At 39.3% G+C, this 26127-nt stretch overlaps 1 protein-coding gene across 1 annotated transcript in view; it reads right to left on the minus strand.

Annotated features, from left to right (window-relative positions):
• Window positions 1-760: 760 nt before the first annotated feature.
• sec14l8 (SEC14-like lipid binding 8) overlaps window positions 761-26127 on the minus strand; it is a 63953-nt gene continuing 38586 nt past the window's right edge. Inside the window, exons 6-12 of the mRNA XM_060907415.1 lie at window positions 25467-25562; window positions 25209-25269; window positions 24865-24948; window positions 24604-24710; window positions 10375-10514; window positions 4660-4829; window positions 761-3904 (exon numbers count right to left, since the gene is read on the minus strand). Of these exons, the coding sequence (XP_060763398.1) occupies window positions 3759-3904; window positions 4660-4829; window positions 10375-10514; window positions 24604-24710; window positions 24865-24948; window positions 25209-25269; window positions 25467-25562 (804 nt within the window). The 3' untranslated portion in view covers window positions 761-3758. The remainder of the gene's footprint in view (window positions 3905-4659; window positions 4830-10374; window positions 10515-24603; window positions 24711-24864; window positions 24949-25208; window positions 25270-25466; window positions 25563-26127) is intronic.

Consider the following 26127-nt stretch of genomic DNA (forward strand, 5'->3'; position numbering starts at 1 on the left):
TTTGGCCACAATTCCAAAAGGTATGTTTGGTGCAAAAACAACACTGCGCATCACCAAAAGAACACCATACCCACGGTGAAGCATGGTGGTGGCAGCATCATGGTTTGGGGTTGTTTTTCTTCAGCTGGAACAGGGGCTTTAGTCAAGGTGGAGGGAACTATGAACCGTTCTAAATACCAGTCAATTTTGGCCCAAAACCTTCAGGTGTCGGCTAGAAAGATGAAGAGGAATTTCATCTTTCAGCACGGCAATGACCCCAAAAAAGTTTTGGAACGGCCCAGTCAGAGCCCAGACCTAAATCCAATTGAAAATCTGTGGGGTGACCTGAAGAGGGCTGTGCACAAGAGATGCCCTCGCAATCTGATAGATTTGGAGCGTTTTTGCAAGGAAGAGTGGGCAAATATTGCCAAGTCTAGCTGTGGCAGGCTGATAGACTCTGACCCAAAAAGACTGAATGCTGTAATTAAATCAAAAGCTGCTTCAACAAAGTATTAGTTTAAGGGTGTGCACACCTATGCAACCAGCTTATTGTACGTTTTTTATTTTTTATGTTTTCCCCCAACAGATTTGGTTGTTTTTCAATTGAATTGTACAGGTTATAGGTCACATTAAAGGTGGGAAAAGTTTTGAAATTATTTATTGTGGTCTCATTTTTTTACATCAGAAAAACCTGTGTGTACACTTTTTATATCCACTGTATATCGCATATAGTACAGTATAGTGTAGTAGACACTATATATATATATATATATATATATATATATATATATATAGTTATATAGTTATATTAAACTATTGGAAAATAGTTACAGTATATTGTAGTCAAAAATATGATGCAGACTTTTAAACTGGTGTCTTTTTCATTTTACTATTCACATGCACTACTTTACAATTTATTTATTTATTTATTTTTAACCTATGATAATGAAGGAATCTCTGAAATGCAACTGGATAAATGTCTTCTTGGTATAATTCGCATTTTGTCTTAAGGGTATGCAAACTTTTGCACTCAGCTATACACACTGTATAGGCGCTTATGGTATAAATACTATAAAGCTTCACTAAAGTTTCATTAACTTAGTTTATACGCACAAGTTTACAATGAAATGTGTTTGACATCAGTAATTAAGATTCTTTTTGGCGAAGTTAGAAATAAGAGTGAATTCAGCCGGACACTGTTACTTACATCTTACCAAAATGGTCCTTAAAAAAACCTACACTCTCAGAAAATTAAGTACGTTATTGTACCTTTAGGGGTATAGCGGCTTGTCACTGGATCAGTACCTTCTTAGGTACTCATTTGTACCCTTTATAGACAACTTGGGAACATATATGTACTGTTTTTGGCCCTAGAAAGCTACACATGGTTACCTTGAGGTCCAATAATGAGCCCTTGGAAGTACATGAGCGCCGACTGTACCTTAGGGCTCAGAAATGGACTCCTACTGTAATTATACCCCTATTTCTGACAGTGTAGCGATTATCAGTCAGTATAAAGCATTCTCTGAATCCATTGTTGTTTAAACTATAATATTGGTTTTATACTGGTTAATAATAATTAAAAAAAAAACCCTCTTGTGACGTTATTCTTGAATACACATCCAGATTCTTGGGTCCCACTGATTTTTATCCCAACTGAGGAACCTGGATAACTTTCTAACAATCCCGTTAACTTTTGAACAGCTTCTTTTTCAGTAAATGTTTTCATGCTTGGAAGACGTGAAGGTTCAGTGGGTAGTGTTATTGTCTCATAGCTCTCGGGTTTCGCTTCGATCTTTAGCTTAGGTTAGCTTCAATCTGTATAGCATTTCCCATGTTTGTCCCATGTCCATGTGTTTTTCCCCCAAAAAACATGCCAGTAGGTGGATTGGTTACTCTAAGGTTCCCATGAAAGGCTCTGAATATACCATGCCCCTAACAGGATATTGAAGATGGTATATATTTTTTAAACGAGCAGTATGAGTTTTGCATTAGAGACACTTTAAAATGAGTAACCTTCCACTATTGGTATATTATGTTCATAGGAACACAATGGAAGTACCGTATATGATTCTCTTATCCATCTCTATCAAAACAGACACCTTACATATACAGTACCGTGCAAAAGTCTGTAATGAAATACCGGAAAGTGAAGACGTCTTCAGAAAGAATGAAATTAAAATGTTTCGATATAAAAAATACACAATAATAAACTAAACAAATTCAATACTGTATTTGGTGTGACGACATTTTGCTTAAAAAAAAAAGCGTCTCAGGTATAATTTGTGCACTTTTATAAGGAAATTATCTGGTACATTCGAATGAATATGTCGCAGAACCAGCCACAGTTCTTCTGGACACTTTGACTGTCACACTCGCGTCGTACAGTATTTCTGCATCAAAACCCAGCAGCCTTCATTATGTTGTTGTTTGAAAAGTGATCTCTTATGTAATATGCTGCTTTCTTTACTGACATGCAAATGTTTTTGGGTAACATTTACATATTACTAGAAATATAAAGCGTTTGTATTGACTCAGTAATGCAGATGTCCTAAAATCAACATCTGGATTAAAAATTTTAATATTTGTACTATTTGTATATTTAACAGTTATTCCATGAAATCGAGTCGTACATGAGCTGATAGCCGACGAGGCACGTAACACTGAGTTGGATATAAGCCATGTACAACAAGATTGAGTGGAATAACTGTTTTATTCTATCCACATTCACTGGATTTTGAGAAACAGAGCATTTTTACTGCTTTTTTTTTGCAAATTCAATTTAAAAAAAAAACTTCATACAAAACGTCTGACAAAATCATTTCCACTTAAAAACCTATCGATGACTGCATGAATTGACTTTAGTGTTCTTTTTTTGTAGAAAGTGCCATCTTGCCAAGGTATAGAATAGCTTTAGACATTTATTTAATTCTTCCTTGGACATTTCAGTTCTGTAATTTTCAAACTTCTTTGAGCTTTTGAACCAGTCTAAAAAAAAATTCAACAAATTTTAATGCTTAGAGATGAACAGTGTAACCAAACCAGCGAAATGACAGGAGCAATTTGTGAAAAATGCAATAATAATAATTATAATAATTCTTGAAAAAAAAAGATACGCTCTTATCAAATACTTTCATTACATATTTTGTTGCTTTTTTTGTATTTTTTGGGGGTTTTGTTTTCGAGTAGTTTTTATTTCGTCCTCAGTTGGTTCAGCAACACGTGCCGCCATTTTGTTTTTCTCTACTCACGGTATATGAGCTGATATCCTAGTGGTAGAGTAGCCAATCAGAGCGCACCATTGCTCATATCCAGTGAACGTGGACATAATAATAGACTTTAGCACAGTACCGTATCAATCATCACATTAATGCTTATACTATCCATAAGAAATAACACTAAGTGCTTGTGTTTCATCGCCAAAGCAAGCATCTATTTCAGCGAAACCTCCTCTGCAGCAAGCATAGCTGAACAGAAACATAATCAGCGCAGAAAAAATGATATAAAACGTCAAACTGCCATGATGTAGATTCTGTTGGACAAGCTAAATGCTGAAGGGATTTGAATGCTATGCTTTAAGTTTTGTGCAGCTATTCACTTCAACTATGTTGCACTGAAGTGACATCAAGTCTTCAACAAAGATCACTTTCTTCTCGTACCACGAGTAATTACAGTTTTGAAACTTTTTTTCTCCAAATTACTGTGCATGAGACAAGCCATTTCAAGTACTGTTTTGCTATGCTGGATCATCTCTAAACAGGCAGGTCAAGAATCACACCCTATTGACCATTCTGAACGTCGCCTCCCGGCGTCCTGCTCGTCTCAGGCCGTGACTGGCTGTCGCTGCTGGGTAAGAGGACTTCCACAGAAAAGCTGACTTTTTTGGACTGGAAGATGCTGTAAGTGTTGTCAAATCGTAGCACGTCTGGTAAAAAAAATAAAATAAAATAAAATTGGTAAATATATGTTCAATTCCATTCCATTAGCAAGAGAAGTAGACGTTTGGATTCGACGCTGATTTGCGATACGTTCAGTTTTCCCCTTCACTCTTTAACCACAAAATGAATAGTATATTTTTTTCTGCAATAAACACAGCTATAAACCTGATAAGCTGATGTAATAAGCGGTGTAGCCACAAGCAGCGGAAAATAAAATGAAAAATACAAAATTAAAAATGAACCAAAGTAAAAAGGCATTAAAAATGTAAAGATTTGTATCTAAAGACTGAAAAAAATTATCAGCAAGTGAGGTAAAAATTCACCGACTAGTGGCCTAGTGGTAGCATGTCCGCCTCTCGATCGGGAGATCGTGAGTTCTATTTACGGTCGGGTCATACCAAAGACCATCATAAAAAATGGCACCTAATACCATCTGGCAAAGCAAGCTGCAATACAGATGTGCATGGGGAGTTAAACTCTCGTGGTTGCCAGAGGACTAGCCCCCCACTGTAACCCTATCTATGTAATAGGCGAGAGGCCGAGGGCTACGGAAACGGAGATCGGCGCCGCCCGATGCGCCACCATCAGAGTTGGGCCTGGTTAGTACTTGAGTGGGAGACTGCCCAGGAATACCAGGTACTGTATGGCGTGGGAAGGACTTTGACTTTGATTTTTTGAGGTAAAAATTCATATAAAATTGCACAATGAAAAAGTCTTTGTTATTTCATATTGTGTGACTTACACACTCCAGGCTCAGTGCAGGTGAGCGATCCGTCCTCAGGTACGAGGTGTGCGTTGTAGCGCTGACTGGCCATGACCTCCTGCATCTGGCCTGCTTTCATCCATTTACCCCGTTTCTTCTTCATGAAGACCCCAAAGCCGACATCCCCACCCTCACAGAAGAACTGCCACCTGAAGACAGAGACAGAGCCGAGAGCAGAGGGAGAATATAAAAACATTAATGAGTTCACAACCGGGTGGCACGGTGGTGTAGTGGTTAGCGCTGTCGCCTCACAGCAAGAAGGTCCGGGTTCGAGCCCCGTGGCCGGCGAGGGCCTTTCTGTGCGGAGTTTGCATGTTCTCCCCGTGACCGCGTGGGTTTCCTCCGGGTGCTCCGGTTTCCCCCACAGTCCAAAGACATGCAGGTTAGGTTAACTGGTGACTCTAAATTGAGCGTAGGTGTGAATGTGGGTGTGAATGGTTGTCTGTGTCTATGTGTCAGCCCTGTGATGACCTGGCGACTTGTCCAGGGTGTACCCCGCCTTTCGCCCGTAGTCAGCTGGGATAGGCTCCAGCTTGCTTGCGACCCTGTAGAACAGGATAAAGCGGCTAGAGATAATGAGATGAGATGAGTTCACAACCACACTTCATTCATTCATAGACTCATTCATGTACTTGTCCAAATCAGCCAAAGCAGCACAACTGCAGAAAATCATACAGAAACTGGTCAAGAGCTTCAGTCAATATTCACGTCAAACATCAGAATGTGGAAAAAAAACCCCGGGATCTCATTGACTCGCAGAGGTGGACAGTAACGAAGTACATTTACTTGAGTACTGTACTTAAGTACACTTTTTGAGTATCTGTACTTTACTTGAGTATTATATTTTTTGGAAACTTATGACTTTAACTTCACTACATTTGAAAGACAAATATCGTACGTTTCACTCCACTACATTTCTATCAAAGTCCTCGTTACTTGTTACTACAAAGCGGTTTTGAAAGTGGATGTTTTTTCTTTTCTTTTCTAAAACGTGATTGGTTTTTTCGCAGGTGACACTGAGACAGTCTATCAGTAATCACTAGGGTCACGTCACATCCATAGACTATAAAATCAAGTTCAACTATTTCTCAACAGCATTATTTGAACATGATCAGTTGATGGCAGAATAGAAGGAGGCGGTTCTTCTGGGGAACGCACACACTCATGGCCATACCGAGAACCCATGTTTCAGTTTTCTGAAAGTATTAAAGATACATTTCGTTATAAATGTTTGCTTTGTTTGCCAAAAACGAACCACATCACGGCCTACAAAAACTCGCCATCCAACCTGCGGAAGCATATCGAGGTATGTGAACGTTTTATTCCAAAAGAAAGCTTGCAATGAAGTTGTCTGTGCTTTTAGAGCTAGTGATAACGTTGCAATAGCTATGCAGTCTGGTTAGTCAAATGACTTTCTATGGATTTTCCCGCCAAGTTGCCATCGCCTTGTCCACGGCTAACGTTAACACATAACTAGTTAACTTGGACACTGTTAGTTAGCATGTAAAAATGGAGTTACGCTGACATGAATAACGTTAACTTCTCTGAAGTCCTTTCAGAAATATGTTTTCGCATAATCTTGCCAAATAAACACAATGTAGAAATCTTTCTTTTCTAGTAATGTTAGCTACCCAATATGATTTCGAGTTTGAAAAGAGTTTGCTAGCATGTCAGGTGGAGCGTCACTGACTAGCTAGCTTAATGTTAAACCACCATGATGCACAGCATACGTTCATTTTGTGAATTCACATTTCTGTCTTTGGTAACGGCATTAGGTTTTGTAAGCGTTGTGGCAATAATATGACAATGCGTTGACAGAAAATGCACTTTTAATACTTAAGTATTTTTAAAAGCAAGTACTTCAGTACTTTAACTTAAGTAAAAATTTGACTGGACAACTTTCACTTGTATCAGAGTCACATTTGATCAGTGGGATCTGTACTTTGACTTAAGTAATGAAGTTGTTCCACCTCTGGTGACTCGGTTGATGAGCGAGGTCAGAGGAGAATCGGCAGCTGGTTTCTGCTAAAAAGAAGGCTACGATAACTCAAATAATCACTCTTTACAACTGTGGTGAGCAGAAAAGCATCTCAGAATACACACTGAACTGTGAGGCAGATGGCCTACAAGAGCAGAAGATCATATCAGGTTCCAGTCCTGTTCACTGAGCCCATGTTTACATTAGACCGTATCAGCGGATCATCAGATTAACATTTTTAAAACGATTAGTGTGCACACAGCAACACCAATACACGATTTGCGTGCACACAGCAACACCAATACACGATTTGCGTGCACACAGCAACACCAATACACGGATACGCTCGGCTCCGCAGGCATCCTGCGCTCCAAATCACTCCGCCCTGAACAGCGAGTGCCCTCTGGAGGGTGCGCACTCCGGCCCTGCGCAGCTCACAGAGCGCGCGAGTGAAGTGCACAACCAGTGATTCAGGACTGAGCCGCTGTGTGTGTGATCCCAGCGCATATCACTTACCACTTGCAAGTGGAAGGATGGCAAGCCTAAAGACAATCATAACTACACAATGGGCAGTATTTGCATCAGTATTTGCAGTATTTTCATACTTTTATACTCTTTAATGAAAGGTGATACAAGGCGGAAGTCCGCGCCGTTTTTCAGCAGTCACGTCACATGACCAACGCCAGCGAATCAGGAAGGTGGATGTCACAGTGACGTTGTCCAATGACGACGCCAGCTAGAGCTCAGCACAGCGTATCCGTGTATTCTCAATGTTTACACAGCACCGGACCAGACACGATCTGGATTGAATACGTGGACCCTGGCGGATTCCCGTTTCCCGGCGTTTCCAGGCGGTTTAATGTAAACGGACAGTGCATCCGCGAAGAAAACGAGACAGATACGGTCTAATGTAAACTTGGCCTGAGATCAGGAATCTGAAGCTAGACGGGGCACAGACTCGGCCAAACTGGATAGATGAAGATGAAAATTATGGCCTGGTCTTTTTACAATTTTTAACTGTCCAGAGATCTTTAGTAATTATTGAGCAAGCAAAACTTCTAGAACACAGTAAACATTTGTCTGTTCATTAAAACAGCATGGAAATACTGCTTTCTCTGATATGTCTTTCAATAATACACATTACAGCACAGGAATATTTAACAGTTATTCCACGAGTTCGAGTCGTACATGAGCTGAAAGTCACTGAGGCGCGTAGCACCGAGTTGTCTATAATCTATGGTGGTGTTTACATTAGACCGTATCAGCGGATCATCAGAGTAATGTTTTTAAAACGATTCACGTGCACACAGCAACGCCAATACACGGATACGCTAATCACATGACTAATTAGACGGCACGTCACATGATCCCAGTGCATATCGGGCATGCGCAAGCCACTCACCACTTGCAAGTGGAAGGATGGCAAGCGAACACCTTCTCCAGCAGATAAACACACCTGGCTGTGATGTTCATGTTCTCACTGAGTTTAAGCGCCTGAAGGAGGTTGAAATGTGTAAATAAACCTCAGTGCAGCTCAGCGCTTCCTCCTGCGCTCCAAATCACTCCACCCTGAACAGCGAGTGCCCTCTGGAGGGTGCGCACTCCGGCCCTGCGCAGCTCACAGAGCGTGCGAGTGAAGCGCATGAGCAGTGATTCGGGACTGAGCCGCTGTGTGCGTGATCCCAACGCCAGCGAATCAGGAAGGTGGATGTCACAGTGACGTTGTCCAATGACGACGTCAGCTAGAGCTCAGCACTGCGTATCCTCGTTCCTCAATGTTTACACAGCACCGGATCAGATACGAACTGGGTTGAATACGTGGGCCCTGGCGGATTCAAGTTGTTCCGCCTGTGGAGTCGTTTCCCGGCGTTTTAATGTGAACGGACAGTGCATCCGCGACGAAAACGAGATGGATACGGTCTAATGTAAACACCACCTATGTATGACGAGATTGAGTGGAATAACTGTTTTATTCTATCCACATTCACTGGATTCTTTTTTTTAAAAGACATTTTTTGGGCTTTTTTCACCTTTATTGGATAGGACAGTGTAGAGACAGGAAATGAGCGGGAGAGAGAGATGGGGAGGGATCGGGAAATGACCTCGGGTCGGAATCGAACCCGGGTCCCTGGATTTATGGTATGGCGCCTTATCCACCTGAGCCACGACGCCCCCCGTTCACTGGATTTTGAGAAACAGAGCATTTTTATTTTGATTTTTTGCAAATTTGATAAATAAAAACTTTATACAAAATGTCAGACAAAATAATTTCCGTTTAGAATGTAAACAAACCGGCGAAATGACAGGAGCAATTTGTGAAAAATACACTTGCAAGTGATGTCAAAGAAAAATAGAAACCCGAATGTCGGCCATGTTGGTGGATATACAAATGCAGGGTCAAGCGACATTCCATACAAAACATAGTCACGCGTGCGCAACTCTCTTTGTTTTTCCACTGCTTTAAGTGTTCTTTTAGCTCTGCTATATCTTTGTGCTGTATATGGTCATAGTCACAACAGTACTCGTGACCGTGGCACATTCCAATTTTTTAGAATTCCATTCGTGATTCGGAAAGAGGGCGAGAAAACTCTGAGGCTGAGTACGGAGAGGAGACGAGCACGGCTGAACAACATCGGCAGGGCTGATCTAACAGAGGCTAAAACCAAAACAGCTTGTGTTTGGAGTAATCATTTTATCTCAGGTGAGATTGAAAAGCTTTCTCGATAAGATCAGGGAAGAATTTTATTTCGTGTTGCTAGAACTTTGCTATAAAAGGAGCGTTCTCTTGTCGTGGTTCAGTCGGTCGTTGTTATAATTTTAACACGTGTATTACCATTTCGCTTCTAGGAGCGCCAGCAAAATTATATGGTAGAAACAATCCAGACTGGGCACCCACTCAGAAAATGGGCTATGTTTCCTCCATGGTCGGACTTAATTCTTCGGCAGCCAAACCAGATAGAACGCGATACCTGGGTACTCGATGGTCGGTAGAAGCGTCTTATCTGCAGAAAAGTCTGACTTTTTAAAATAATATGGGTCAAAACCTCACATATCTATCTTCTCTTTGTATCGAATCTTCACTCAACTGTTCAAATCGTAGTAATACTGAGAAAATTCAGCGTTGTTTACAGACACGCTTTCAGTGGCTGCCATCCTAGTTACTTTGTATATCCACCATCATGGCGGACGCTCATGACGTAGCACATTTTGATCACGCGGGGGTTTTCTTCTTTTTCTTCTTTAGGGTTTTTTTTGGTGGTTGGCAAACCAACTTAAAGGTGCATTACTGCCACCGACTGGGCTGGAGTGTGGACCAGGTGCTACTGGGGGAAAAACAAAAACAAAAAAACCCAAAAACTATATTCTTTTAACTATTTCTGTTTCTTTTAAATATTTGATAACAATTTTGGGGGTTTTTATTTTCGAGTAGAGTTTTTATTTCGTCCTCAGTTGATTTAGCAGCATGTGCCGCCATTTAGTTTTTCTCTACTTATGGTACTGTATATGAGCTGATAGTCTAGTAGTAGAGTAGCCAATCAGAGCGCACAATTGCTCATATCCAGTGAATGTGGATAGAATAATGATTTTTGTCAGATTTCGACATCATTATCTACACCAGTAGCCTGTAGCTTAAAGATAACGGTGTAAATATTTGATTATACTTTTTCATCAAACACCATTATTGGTCCTAGATTGTTGAAAGTGTCGTGCGTTACCTGAGCACACAGCCTGAAGCGAGGATCTCATACTCGAGCTGATGGGAGGAGCCGCGGCTGATGGACACACACTGGTCGTACTGCAGCTTAATAAAATCCCGTGCGTAGTAAGACTTGGGCACCAGGCCACCCTGATTAATCTGTGCAGAGACAAACTAGTCAGAGTTCAGCTCAGGCAAGACATTCATTTAATAATAGGATGAAACGAAGCATAGAAGAATGAAAATGAAACTTACACAGATGACAAGATGCTTAGTGATAAAACTGGCTGGTGTGGTTAATTATGATGTTTACAGAAGTAGCAGCACAAATGCATCGACATTAACAGAAAAAATATTTTTACGGGAGATTTAATGCCTTCTGTTTTTAAGCAGCAGAATACAGATAGCTGCGAAATGTAAACTTTGGCCAATAATTCAGCTGTAAAAGGTAAAGAAATACGGTGCCAAAAATAATCAGAGCACAATTAGAGCACAATTAGAACTCAAGGAGATCCTTTTTACACTTTTGTCCCTTCACGTCTCCTAAAGTCTCACCGTACCACCAGTAGGAAGTATTTTCCTCTGATATGTTCACATCCTTTACAGTTATTCTCTCCCTGTCCTTTGTCTTTATATTAATGTTTAAATATATTTACATTTCGTTAGGGTTGGATGGTTGTAAGAGATAAGAATGCTTCAGAAAAACGAAACTGGCACAAATAACATGCTAAAGTGGACACCTGAGCATGGACATTAATGATGCAGTGTTTTTACTAAACCATCTTGTGATTAATACAACAATATGTACCTTGTTATCATGTAATTCACATAATTAGTGCATAAACAACTATTTTTAAATGATGTGATGCCAGTATATGTTTTGCACGTACATTTGTATGCACACACGCACACATTTTTATCAACACTGAATACAAAAGTAAATAATACTTCAGTCTGCCTTTTATACTGTAAAAATAGCAAAGCGAAGATATTTATTAGTCCTATTAATTACATAAAATTGAATATAAATAATAAAGAAGAAAATCAACTAATTACAACCCTGATTCCAAAAAAGTTGGGACAAAGTACAAATTGTAAATAAAAACGGAATGCAATAATTTACAAATCTCAAAAACTGATATTGTATTCACAATAGAACATAGACAACATATCAAATGTCGAAAGTGAGACATTTTGAAATTTCATGCCAAATATTGGCTCATTTGAAATTTCATGACAGCAACACATCTCAAAAAAGTTGGGACAGGGGCAATAAGAGGCTGGAAAAGTTAAAGGTACAAAAAAGGAACAGCTGGAGGACCAAATTGCAACTCATTAGGTCAATTGGCAATAGGTCATTAACATGACTGGGTATAAAAAGAGCATCTTGGAGTGGCAGCGGCTCTCAGAAGTAAAGATGGGAAGAGGATCACCAATCCCCCTAATTCTGCGCCGACAAATAGTGGAGCAATATCAGAAAGGAGTTCGACAATGTAAAACTGCAAAGAGTTTGAACATATCATCATCTACAGTGCATAATATCATCAAAAGATTCAGAGAATCTGGAAGAATCTCTGCGTAAGGGTCAAGGCCGGAAAACCATACTGGGTGCCCGTGATCTTCGGGCCCTTAGACGGCACTGCATCACATACAGGCATGCTTCTGTATTGGAAATCACAAAATGGGCTCAGGAATATTTCCAGAGAACATTATCTGTGAACACAATTCACCGTGCCATCTGCCGTTGCTAGCTAAAACTCTATAGTTCAAAGAAGAAGCCGTATCTAAACATGATCCAGAAGCGCAGACGTCTTCTCTGGGCCAAGGCTCATTTAAAATGGACTGTGGCAAAGTGGAAAACTGTTCTGTGGTCAGACGAATCAAAATTTGAAGTTCTTTATGGAAATCAGGGACGCCGTGTCATTCGGACTAAAGAGGAGAAGGACGACCCAAGTTGTTATCAGCGCTCAGTTCAGAAGCCTGCATCTCTGATGGTATGGGGTTGCATTAGTGCGTGTGGCATGGGCAGCTTACACATCTGGAAAGACACCATCAATGCTGAAAGGTATATCCAGGTTCTAGAGTAACATATGCTCCCATCCAGACGACATCTCTTTCAGGGAAGACCTTGCATTTTCCAACATGACAATGCCAAACCACATACTGCATCAATTACAGCATCATTTAAATATTTGATATGTCATCTATGTTCTATTCTGAATAAAATATGGAATTTTGAAACTTCCACATCATTGCATTCCGTTTTTATTTACAATTTGTACTTTGTCCCAACTTTTTTGGAATCGGGGTTGTGTATATATATATATATATATATATATATATATATATATATATATATATATATATATATATATATGCAAGTTAATCAAAAGAATTTTAATTTTGAACCGGTTTGCCATTTTGACAACACACATCCAGTCAGTGGGAAAACACTAAGTGACATCATCGGAGTGAAATATCGGGAATTATTATACATACAGGACACTTTTTTGATGGAATAAAAACGTGTTCTATTCCCTTCCAGCGGGTTTCATTCATTTGGTTTGCTAGCATGCAATATTGTTAGAATATCGCTTATCCTACATGTATTACATCACTCTACCCAATAGAGAATGAGTGTTGAATATGGTTTATGATATTGCATGGTTGTCAAGACAACATGACGTTACACATGGGTGCTAATTCGAATATCCAGTGAGAAAGTTTTGTGCCACAGAAACATTTCTTTGTTCGCTGGTGGCACCCACAGTAAACTGTCGCAGTGAATTGAAAATGCCATAAGATGCGTATTACACATAAAACTTCCATGGAAGCGAGTGACTGGCAATTTGTAAACAAACATGGCCGCCAGGTTTGCTTCATTAAGTACAGAAGATTTTGAGAGAATTTAGAACTTTTATTTTTTCCATGGAATAAAAACATGTATTCTGTTCCCTTCTAGTGGGCTTTTTGATGGCATGCAATATTGTTATCATATCGCTTATCCTTCATGTATCACGCCACTCTACCCAAGGGAGAATGAGCGTACAATATTGTTATAATATTGCACGTTGTCAATACAACACGACATCACATTTCGGCACTCATGCAAAGATCCACTGACAAAACTTTTCTGCTGCGCATGCACACATCATTTCTTTGTCGGGTGGGAGAGAGAGAAGATGGGGCTAATTCAGTGCTCTGTTTAAGCACAAAATAAATAAATTGAAACTAAAGACGCGCTGAACATCTGAAAGGCTACCAACACTTCATTATATATTCTTCACACATATTTACAAGAGAAAAACATATCAACGGACTTCGAAAAACTGGAAAAGAGACACATTGGAGATGTAAAACTTCTGTACTAGTGAGTGACTGTGACAGTTTGTTCACAAACATGGCCGCCAGGTTTGCTTCATTAAAAACTGAAGATTTAAAGAGAAAGACGCTCTGAACACCCAAAAGGCTACAAAAACTTCACTGAATATTGTTCACACATTTAATCTTCCGCATTAAATATATGGAAAAACTGGAAAAGACACACGTCGGAGATGTAAAACTTTTGCGCTAGTGAGCGACTGTGACAATTTGTACACAAACATGGCAACGAGGTTTGTTTAATTAAAAGCCGAAGATTTAAAGAGACAGATGCGCTGAACACCAGAAAGGCTACTTCAATGGATATTCTTCACGCATATTTACAAGAGAAAAACAGACCAATGGACATTGAAAAACTGGAAAAGAGAGCAATAGCGGAAATATTGTCAAAGTTCTACTTGGAGGTGAGGAAAAGTGACGGAGACTTTTACAAGAGGACGTCACTCGTGGACTTCGCTCAGCAAAGCCATTTTGTTTTGAACAACTGCAATGGAACAATTAACTACGATCAAAAGTAACTTTGAACTTGAACTGTAACCTGTATATAGCTTGTATATAAGTTGGGTTGTTGTTCAGGCTTTTTGGACTTGTACCATTTTTATTGTTAGAACTTTGACTTTGTACAGTACATTGGATCGACAGAACATTAAATTACATTCGATCAGAATCAGCATTCAGTGTTGGTAAGTTACCCCCCGTTCTTAACTTTTTGTAAAATCTATAATTGTTCCATCAAATGTGTATATAATAATAATATTGGCTGGCTTTTTTTTTTTGTGGTATATCAGATATATTCCATTCAGCTACTTGTTTTCGATTTGTTCAATATTATGCTGGCTGAATGGAATATATCTGATACACCATGAAAAAAGCCAGCCAATGTTATTGAAATGCATCATTAATATAAGGCGATTGAGTAACAAACATGCTCACATCCCTTACAAATGTGAAATGAGCACATAATAATAAACTTTATTACTTAATAAACATAATACACATTCATTTATTTTATCTGATATGATAGTTTGCTTAAACAATATAAAGTCTGCTTTATATTAAAATGTGAACAGAAGTCGTTTTAAAAGTGCTTATATTTTTAGCCTCCCATCCAAATTTTATGAATACGCAAACTGGAACCTCCCCCAACCCTGCAACCTTTTATTTGTAAATGTATTTTGCAGGGGTGTCATTTGCATACTGTTACCTTATAGGCTGTTACATTTAATGACAAAATAACAGCAGTATGTCACGTTCTACAGTGGCATGCAAAAGTTTGGGCACCCTTACTGAAAATGTCTGTTACTGTGAATAATTAAGTGAGCAGAAGATGAACTGATCACCAAAAGGCATAAAGACGACACATTTCTTTTCAGCGTTTTCTGCGAGATGTATTATTTTTGTTTTGTACAACTGGAGAGTGAAAAAAGAAAAGGAACGCCATGCGAAAGTTCGGGCACCCCAATACATTTGAGTTCTTCGGTAACTTTTACCAAGGTTCCAGACCTTAATTAGCTTATTGAGCTGTGGCTTGTTCAAATTCTTCATTAGGAAAGGTCAGATGATGCAGATTTCAAAGTTGTATAAATTCTCTGACTCCTCAAACTTGTCCCTAAAATCAACAGCCATGGGCTCCTCTAAGCAACTCCCTCGCATTCTGAATAATAAAATAATTGATGCTCACAAAGCAGAAGAAGGCTACAAGAACATAGCAAAGTGTTTTCAGGTAGCTGTTTCCTCAGATCGTAATGTTATTAAGAAATGGCAGTTAACAGAAACAGTGGAGATCAAGGTGAGGTCTGGAAGATAAAGAAAACTTTCTGAAAGAACTGCTCGTTGGATTGCTAGAAAGGCAAATAAAAACCCCTGTTTGACTGCAAAAGACCTTCAGAAAGATTTAGCAGACCCTGGAGTGGTGGTGCACTGTTCTACTATGCAGCGACACCTGAACAAATATGACCTTCATGGGAGTCATCAGAAGAAAACCTTTCCTGCGTCTGAGCCACAAAATTCAGCATCTGATGTTTGCAAATGAACATCTAAGCAAGCCTGATGCATTTTGGAAACAAGTCCTGTGGACTGATGAAATCAAAATAGAACTTTTTGGCCACAACGTGCAAAGGTATGTTTGGAGAAAAAAGGTTGCCAAATTCCAGGAAAAGAACACCTCTCCAACTCTGAAGCATGGGTGTGGATCGATCATGCTTTGGGGTTGTGTTGCAGCCAGTGGCACAGGGCACATCTCATTGGTCGAGGGAAGCATGGATTCGAATAAATACCAGCAAATTCTGGAAGCAAACATCACACCATCTGTAAAAAAGTTGAAGTTAAAAAGAGGACGGGTCCTGCAATAAGACGATGATCCAAAACACACCTCAAAATCTACAGTGGAATACCTCAAGAGGCCCAAGCTGAGGGTTTTGCCCGGGCCCTCACAGTCCCCTGACCTAAACATCATTGAAAATCTGTGGCTAGATCTCAAAAGAGCAGTGCATGCAAGACAGCCCAAGAAACTTGTAGAACTGGAAGCCTTTTGCAAGGACGAGTGTGGGAAAATCCCCCAGGTAAGAACTGAAAGATTATTAGCCGGCTACAAAAAGTGTTTACAAGCTGTGATACTTGCCAAAGGGGTGTTACTGGGTACTAACCATGCAGGGTGCCCAAACTTTTGCTTCGGGCCCTTTTCCTTTTTTGTCATTTTGAAAATGTAAAAGATGAAAATAGTTTTTGCTTAAAATATAAATGGAATGAGTCACCTTTAACTTTATGCCTTTTGGAGATCATGTCATCTTCAACTTGCTTAACTGTTCACAGTAACAGCAATTTTGACCAGAGGTGCCCAAACTTTTGCATACCACTGTATTTCTAGCTCAGATTTTCAAGCAAAATCTTCATCTTTCTGTTCATCTCGAAAACCGCTGCAGTGACAGTTTTCACACTCTGACCAGTCAGCACATTGAAATTAAATTCCCTTTAAGGAATTCATAATAATAATAAAAAACCCCGCTTTGTTTCTGAAATGCACAGCTGATTTTAATAATGTAAAATGAAATTAGGGACAACTTTAGAAAGCAGTATTGTTCAAGTGAATGAAAAAAGGTAGTAAAGGATGAGGTCAATCAGTTAATACTGAAGTTGTGCTTTGTCTTCCACAAAACCTATGTGTACAGATTTTTTTTTTTTACTTTGTCAATATAAGATTTCAGCACGTTATCTACAAGGCCCAGCCGTCTTCAGTCACAAAGACAAACTTTAATATGCTCTTATCTACTTTATTTCCCCAGGCTTAGGAAATGTCGAGGTCTGTCTTGGACATGGATTAACTGCGAGAGAAAGTGTGGTCTATTTATAGCCATACCATCCTATACGACGTGGGACACCAGTGGAAAAGAAAACAGCTATGTTTCTCAAAAAAAAATGAAGAAGTAGAAGAATCAAAACTTGTATCACATCTGAGAGATTACTGTCCCGTGTAAATGTGTAATGCCCACAAAAAAAATAAAAAAAAGGAGTCCAGTGGGGCTTCATAAGGACCTCTCCTCCAGTCCTGCAGAGGGCAGCATCGTTACCTACGTATCTATGAGCAGACAACATATCAGGACAGATCAGATAATAACCAGACCATTAAAGGCATGATGGTATTTTATCTACGGGTAATGCGGGATGGCTAATAAGCTGCACTACTTGCCTACAGCAAGTAAAAAAAAAAAAAAAAAAATCACACAGTCTGGGAACTTGTTCAACACAGGCGATAAGATTTCACAACTAATTTGTTGGGATTATACTAGTCAAGAATCATTTCATTGATTTTCATCCAAGCAAAGCCATAATAAGTGCTCAAACTAACCGTGATCATATCTGTAATCTTTGCGATTTTTCATATTTGCTATAAGTATCCGTGTGCAATTGTGAGATCTTGCTGAGTCAGTACCAAGCACAAAGACAACCGGGGTGATTTAATTCACAAATGCTGGATAAGCCTTTAGGCTGGATTATATGAAAGCTTCATGTGTCTCCATGGGACAAACAAGCAAGACGTTTCATTAAGACGCACCGTGTGCATGATTAATATACTGTATTTATATCATGAGTATTTTGAGTTATTTAAGAAACACTTAAAGACATTTATTTAGTAAAAATAGTTATAATGAGTTATTGGCAACAACGTTATTGTATGTGTCTTTCTGGAAGTTTTTTTTTAGTCAATGGTTTCATTATTTTTTTTTAATAATATGTCATTTTTTCTGAAAGTTTTAACTATGTTTTCTGAATTTTGTATAATATATAGCTTTATTAGTAGTATTTTTCAAAGAACATAATATATATATAGAGCTCAGCGTAAATTAATTCACAGATGTATTGCTCCATACTGAAAGAAAAGATGCTACCATCACTCCGTGCCCTTGGTCGTCGTGTACTTTTCCGACATGACGACGATCCTAAACACACATCTAAGGCCACTGTTGGATTTCTGAAGAAGAACAGGGTGAAAGTGATTCAGTGGCCTTTGAAAAGTAACATTTTAAACAATATCTCAATGAACACAAACAATTTCCAAAATGTTGAAAAGACAAAGTTTAATATAACATCTGTTTAACTTATAACGTGAAAGTAAGGTTAATAATATAAACTTAGATTACACATTTTTTCAGTTTTACTCAAATTAGGGTGGTGCAAAAATGAGTACACCCCACAACAAAAACTACTACATCTAGCACTTTGTATGGCCTCCATGATTTTTAATGACGGCACCAAGTCTTCTAGGCATGGAATGAACAAGTTAGCGACATTTCGCAACATCAATCTTTTTCCATTCTTCAACAATGACCTCTTTTAGTGACTGGATGCTGGATGGAGAGTGATGCTCAACTTGTCTCTTCAGAATTCCCCAAAGAAAATAATTTCTTTACACCACAAAGGTGAAGGCTACAAGAAGATCAGCAAAGCTTTACTTATCAGTCAGAATACTGTAGCAAAAGTGGTACAAAAATTTAAGAAAGATGGAACTGCAACCATCTCACAGAGACGTCCAGGTCGTCCACGGAAGTTAACACCTCGACAGGAGCGTCTTCTGATGAGAAGGGTTGAAGAAAATCGGCATGCAAGTTCACTGCAGTTATCTAAAGAAGTAGAAAGCCAAACTGGGGTGACTATTTCCCATGACACAATACGGCGTACACTGCAGAGGAACGGCATGCATGGATGCCGTCCACGAAAGAAGCCTCTCCTAAAGCCCAGGCACAAAAAAGCCCGCCTAGAGTTTGCCAGGGCCCATGCTGACAAAGATGAAGACTACTGGGACTCTATACTCTGGAGTGATGAGACCAAGATAAATGTTTTTGGAACTGATGGCTTCAAAACTGTATGGCGTCGCAAAGGTGAGGAATACAAAGGAAAATGCATGGTGCCTACAGTGAAACATGGTGGTGGCAGTGTCCTTATGTGGGGCTGCATGAGTGCTGCTGGTGTCGGAGAGCTGCATTTCATTGATGGCATCATGAATTCACAGACGTATTGCTCTATACTGAAAGAGAAGATGCTACCATCACTCCGTGCCCTTGGTCGTTGTGCACTTTTTCAACATGACTAAATACACATCTAAGGCCACTGTTGGATTTCTGAAGAACAGAGTGAAAGTGATTCAGTGGCCAAGTATGTCTCCTGATCTGAACCCAATCGAACACCTGTGGGGAATTCTGAAGAGACAAGTTGAGCATCGCTCTCCATCCAGCATCCAGTCACTAAAAGAGGTCGTTGTTGAAGAATGGAAAAAGATTGATGTTGCAAAATGTCGCCAACTTGTTCATTCCATGCCTAGAAGACTTGGTGCTGTCATTAAAAATCATGGAGGCCATACAAAGTACTAGATGTAGTAGTTTTTGTTGTGGGGTGTACTCATTTTTGCACCACCCTAATTTGAGTAAAACTGAAAAAATGTGTAATCTAAGTTTATATTATTAACCTTACTTTCACGTTATAAGTTAAACAGATGTTATATTAAACTTTGTCTTGTCAACATTTTGGAAATTGTTTGTGTTCATTGAGATATTGTTTAAAATGTTACTTTTCAAAGGGGGTGCACTCATTTACGCTGAGCACTATATATATATATATATATATATATATATATATATAGGATCTTTTTTAATATTTTGTCAAGCACTTTAGAGTACTACATAGATCATTCTAGAATTCGGGGTACATTTCACGTCTCCAGAGATAAACCTTTTGTTATTTCCCACAAAAGAAATCTTTATTGAATCAGTTTTGCAAATCTATAATGCAAATTAAGACAAACTTTCACCAACAGCAATGCCTGATGTACATTTTAGACCCAATTGATCCATAAAACATTAACTAAATGACCCCCCACCCCTCCCCCGACATCATCGACTCCTGATTCATCCATTCAACTCGAATAAAGATAAAGTGATTCAGTCTAATAGTCTGTTTTTCAGGGCTTATTCTATTAACTGTTATAAAATCAATTGCATAGAAATTATATTTTCTGTATTGGGTGAAATTTCAGTAATTTTTTTTATCCATCCCGACGTTCTTGTCAACTCTGTTAACCCTGTTGTAAAACCGCATAAAATCTGCAAAGACTTTTAATAATAATACGCCTCACACCTGCACCGAGAGATGTCACTTCCTCTGGTGGGAAACTTCAGAAAGGCAGTGAGGTGTGTTAGGTTTCTTCTATAATTAGTTTGAACAAAACATCGAGGATGCACCAACAGTAGATTAATTATTCGTCAACTCTGCTATCGTGATATTGGAGTGAATCTCTCGCTCATTTAGAAAAAATAACAATAATATGATTAAAACCCATAAAATTCTGTTTTTATACATGCCATGTGGTAGCTAGTTTGAGGTCAGCGCATGGAGTCAAGACGCAAAATGGTGGGAAATGTCAGCTCTGTCATCGCTAATCCTGTTAACGGATTGCCCAGTTTAGCGACAATAGAGTTGACGAGGACTAACAGAGTCAACACTTGACATCTCATCTCATCTCATCTCATTATCTCTAGCCGCTTTATCCTGTTCTACAGGGTCGCAGGCAAGCTGGAGCCTATCCCAGCTGACTATGGGCGAAAGGCGGGGTACACCCTGGACAAGTCGCCAGGTCATCACAGGGCTGACACATAGACACAGACAACCATTCACACTCACATTCACACCTACGGTCAATTTAGAGTCACCAGTTAACCTAACCTGCATGTCTTTGGACTGTGGGGGAAACCGGAGCACCCGGAGAAAACCCATACGGACACGGGGAGAACATGCAAACTCCACACAGAAAGGCCCTCGCCGGCCACGGGGCTCGAACCCGGACCTTCTTGCTGTGAGGCGACAGTGCTAACCATTACACCACCGTGCCGCCCGCAAAATGCGCTTTATGAATAAAAATAAAGTTAAAGTAATGGAGTTAGACAAAAATCTCAAGAATCCTAAAATCCTTCAGCATTCAATTTTCTAAAAATAGTGTGCACTATTCGAGAAAAAAACAACACTTTTTAAAATGTCTTCATTTTTCGGTTAGCTAGAAAGTACAAATATTTAATGGATCCTGAAAACACAGACAGTCCATATGAGGAAAAAAATCCACCCTGAAAGACTCCAATATTATAATGACATCCAAGGTTTTATAATTAACTTCTGAGCTGATTTTTTTTTTAGCTTGAATTTCCATCATCACCATGTTAGTCTATTTTCACCATTACCCACAATGCTTTTCACACAATTTGTAGTGATAGCAGTGTCAAAGGGAATTAGCCCTTGCTTTATCTTTCACCATCTGCTCAAATAAAACTAAAGCTTTACCTTCTACGCTAATACCACTGTGTTCCTGCAAAGCCATCATGCTCGTCATGTTGTCAGTCACTAATCAGCTGAGTCGAGTTGGTTGATGACTATGCTTGTTAATTCAACATCACTACACTGTATAATCTTATTAGATGTCGAATGGCACTAAAAATCACTTTTAACAGCAAAACGTGGCTGTTATCACTCATCCTTGAGATCATTAAAGTCCTTCTCCTGTGCACAAAGCTAGGCAATGGTTTGAAGACATGGTTAGAGTTGAAAAACTCAAATGGCCTGGACCTCAACCCTACTGAACACCTTTGGGATGAACTGGAATGTTGACTGCACCCCGGGTCTCCTCACCTAACATCAGTACCTGGTCTTACTAATGCTCTTGTGGCTGAACGAACACAAATCCATATGTCCAGCCACGCTGTAAAATCCAGTGGAAAGCTTTCCCAGAAGAGTGGAGGTTATTATAAGAGCAAATCTGGAATGCGATTTTCAATATGAATGTGATGGTCAGGTGTCCATAACCTTTTGGCCATATAGTGTGCACTATTTTTGTTTTGTCGAGAGTTTTTTGTGACTATTGCCTCATAGAGGCGAAGCGAGGCAGTAGTCACTATGTCATCATGTTGTAAGAATGTAAAAATGAGTGCAACAATATCGCACGGCGCATACGCATAAACATTACAATCACCAGAACGGCGAATCGTGATCTCGTGATACGAACAGTTGATCTCGCGTTATCAAAGGTACACAAGAACGAGTGGCAAAGCCACGATGTCATCACATTGTAAAAATGTAAGAATGAGTGTAACAATAGCAAAACTTTGTAACCAATCAGCACTTATCATGATCAAGTTCGATTACCCGTTCTACTTCTTGATAAACTTCGGAACCAATCAGAACCAGAAACGAAATGAGAGAAACCCTGATATAACTTCGTAGTATCGGAAGATAATCGGCAGATAAAAAGATAAACGAAATTCACCTCATGATTCGCCCAGGCTACTGATTCGATATCGAGTAAGTGGTGTTTATTTTAAGAAAATTTACCTTTTGATTATCACAGCTTTTGTTTGGGCCTTCTGAAAGGTCAAATGAAAGACCTTTTTTTTTTTAGCTTTTTGGAAGATATATTGAGAAGCCGATATCAAATTTGTGCTATTTGCTTTAATTTGGGTGGCACGGTGGTGTAAGTGGTTAGCACGGTCGCCTCACAGCAAGAAGGTTCTGGGTTCAAGGCCGGCGGGGGCCTTTCTGTGTGGAGTTTGCATGTTCTCCCCGTGTCTGCGTGGGTTTCCTCCGGGGGCTCCAGTTTCCCCCAAAGACATGCGTTTAGGTTAATATGGGACGCCGTTGGGCTGAAGTGCCCTTGAGCGAGGCACCTAACTCCCAGCTGCTCCCCGGGCGCTGTTAGCATGGCTGCCCACTGCTCTGGGTATGTGTGTGTGCTCATTGCTCATGTGCATGTATGTGTTCACTGCTTCAGATAGGTTAAATGCAGAGAGGAATTTCACAAGTGTGTGATGAATGAAATTGTTCTTTCTTTCTAATTACATTTTTTTTAGTCTTTACACTACACTTGTGAAACAAAATGTGCTCATCAGTACTAATTAATGCTTCTAAGACAATTCATGAACAAGTGCGTTCTTACTATTTTGAAAACAGGTCTAGTTCACAGCACTGTATTTGGAACAAAACACAGTAAATAAAATTGGTAACCAAAATACTCTAAGCCCTGATGCTGCTCACAGCTTGGTGATGCTTGCGAGAGATGAGGCGAATATCACTGATAACATGTATATATGCGATATTTACTGTATGGATATGGGAACAGAAAACTATTTTATTTATTATAAGCAATAGCCCCATGGACCCATAGGGTACCTATTTTTTTCTTTGTCACACCCAAACTGCTTCCTGTGGCCTACACTACCGTTCAAAAGTTTGGGGTCACTTTGAAATATCCTTATTTTTGAAAGAAAAGCACTGTTCTTTTCAATGAAGATCACTTTAAACTAATCAGAAATCCACTCTATACATTGCTAATGTGGTAAATGACTATTCTAGCTGCAAATGTCTGGTTTTTGGTGCAATATCTCCATAGGTGTATAGAGGCCCATTTCCAGCAACTCTCACTCCAGTGTTCTAATGGTACAGTGTGTTTGCTCATTGCCTCAGAAGGCTAATGGATGATTAGAAAACCCTTGTACAATCATGTTAGCACAGCTGAAAACAGTTGAGCTCTTTAGAGAAGCTATAAAACTGACCTTCCTTTGAGCAGATTGAGTTTCTGGAGCATCACATTTGTGGGGTCGATTAAATGCTCAAAATGGCCAGAAAAATGTCTTGACTATATTTTCTATTCATTTTACAACTTATGGTGGTAAATAAAAGTGTGACTTTTCATGGAAAACACAAAATTGTCTGGGTGACCCCAAACTTTTGAACAGTAGTGTACATCAATATAAACAAGCTATTTCACACAACTACTAACTACGTACAACTGACTGTTAATCCATTATTATTTTATCCATAACAAATAAGAAGAAAAGATTCAGATTTAGCTACTGAATGTGATTCAGGGAGGTGACATTCCATTAAATATGAACCTTCGAAAATGTCTAGCTATCACAGATACAAGGAAATAGCTGATAAAAAAATTATGTTGCTACAGTAAACGCCCACAAACTCTAATTATATATTATTTTGTGGAAATGTCACACTTAGTTTATAAAAGAAATGAGAGAAGTTGATCTGATACCTTCTAACCACGTTTCTTTTTTCCTCCCAACCCCTACACCACTTCACAATTACGTTCCGTTACTATTTATACCAGTGGCTTGGTCAATACTGGGTTTAATATTCATATCCTACAGAAATGAAAGTGCGAGTGAAAACTCCATGACACCTTCTCTAATTTTTGAGCAGCAAGGAGCTAGAACTATTCAGCAGGGAACGATGACAGTCTGATTATACTATGTACTAGCTTACTAGCAAGCGTATGCCACCTAGAAAGAGCTGGGACCCTGTCTGACCTTTGACCTTTACTCACCCTGGTCCTGCAGCGTGGGTCACCATCAGGATCGGTCAGTTTCCCTCCATAGATGGCTGGGAGCTCTTCAGGGTCAATGTGTTTCTTTAGCACCTCCTGCCAGTTGGCTGGGTAAACACAAACATTAACTGTGTGAGTGTGTTATGAGTACATTTGGACGATAGTCCCCATCAAGGCTATAAATGCAACCGGAAAGTGAAGATTTCGAAGGATAGATTAGGATTGATATACTAGGAAGTCTAATAAGCGAGATCATCTTACACCCCAGAACCATTATCTTGTGGCGAGTGTCTTCACTTAGGAAGTGCTTCACCAGATTATACGCCACAGGAAACAGTTTTGGTGCTGCAAAAAAGAAAAAAAATTACTTAAGACTGATAAAATCTGAGAAAGACGAAGAAATCCAACACTACATGTTATCCTGTTACAGACAAACAACCAAGATGGAGTGGTGCGACACCTTTTACTGTCAAGAAAGTGATTATTTTCTTCAAACAGCACATCCCAAACTGATTTACTCAACTTCAGTTTGTCAACGCTAACTATTTTTATCATGTTTTGACTTGCACTCAGCATATTTATGTCTATCCTACTTTGCAACGTACCTTTTATCACTAATAATCTCTTCAGTCCTTCAGGATAGTTGTCTTCAAACATTGTCAAAACCTACAAGAGAGAAAAGCCTGCTGATTGCTCAACAGACGTCTGTTTCCTAAAAGCTTTTTTTTTCGTTTTCTTTTAATAAGCCATGTTCAACATGGAGTCAAGTCATATAAATATTTACACATTTTCGAAGTGAACCGAGGACAACGATAAAGCATGGGAATACAGTGTACAGAACACAAAATGAGATCTCTCCGTACCTCTCCGTACGTCTCTATAGCAGGCTTCCAGAGATGCTTCAGGCCCAGACCTTCACAATCATAGATCATAGTGATGGACTCCACATTTTTACCCAACTGATATGAATAAAGAGAGAGAGAGAGAGAGAGAGAGAGAGAGAGAGAGAGAGAGAGAGATGGACGTGGGGGAGGAAAGCAGTAATGAAGTTCTGGAAGCTGTTACTTTCCATGAAACATATCACTGCATATAAACTACATTTGTCTCACTAGGTCAACTAGGCCATGCTTGGATTATAATACTATATAAACCCTTCTGCTTTGTATTATTATTATTATTATTATTATTATTATTATTATTAGTAGTAGTAGTAGTAGTACAACCCCGATTCCAAAAAAGTTGGGTCAAAGTACAAATTGTAAATAAAAACAGAATGCAATGATGTGGAAGTTTCAAAATTCCATATTTTATTCAGAATAGAACATAGATGACATATCAAATGTTTAAACTGAGAAAATGTATCATTTAAAGAGAAAAATTAGGTGATTTTAAATTTCATGACAACAAAACATCTTAAAAAATTTGGGACAAGGTCATGTTTACCACTGTGAGACATCCCCTTTTCTCTTTACAACAGTCTGTAAACGTCTGGGGACTGAGGAGACAGGTTGCTCAAGTTTAGGG

This window comes from Neoarius graeffei, chromosome 24 (genome assembly GCF_027579695.1).
Source record: "Neoarius graeffei isolate fNeoGra1 chromosome 24, fNeoGra1.pri, whole genome shotgun sequence".
NCBI classification, from domain to species: Eukaryota; Metazoa; Chordata; class Actinopteri; order Siluriformes; family Ariidae; genus Neoarius; species Neoarius graeffei.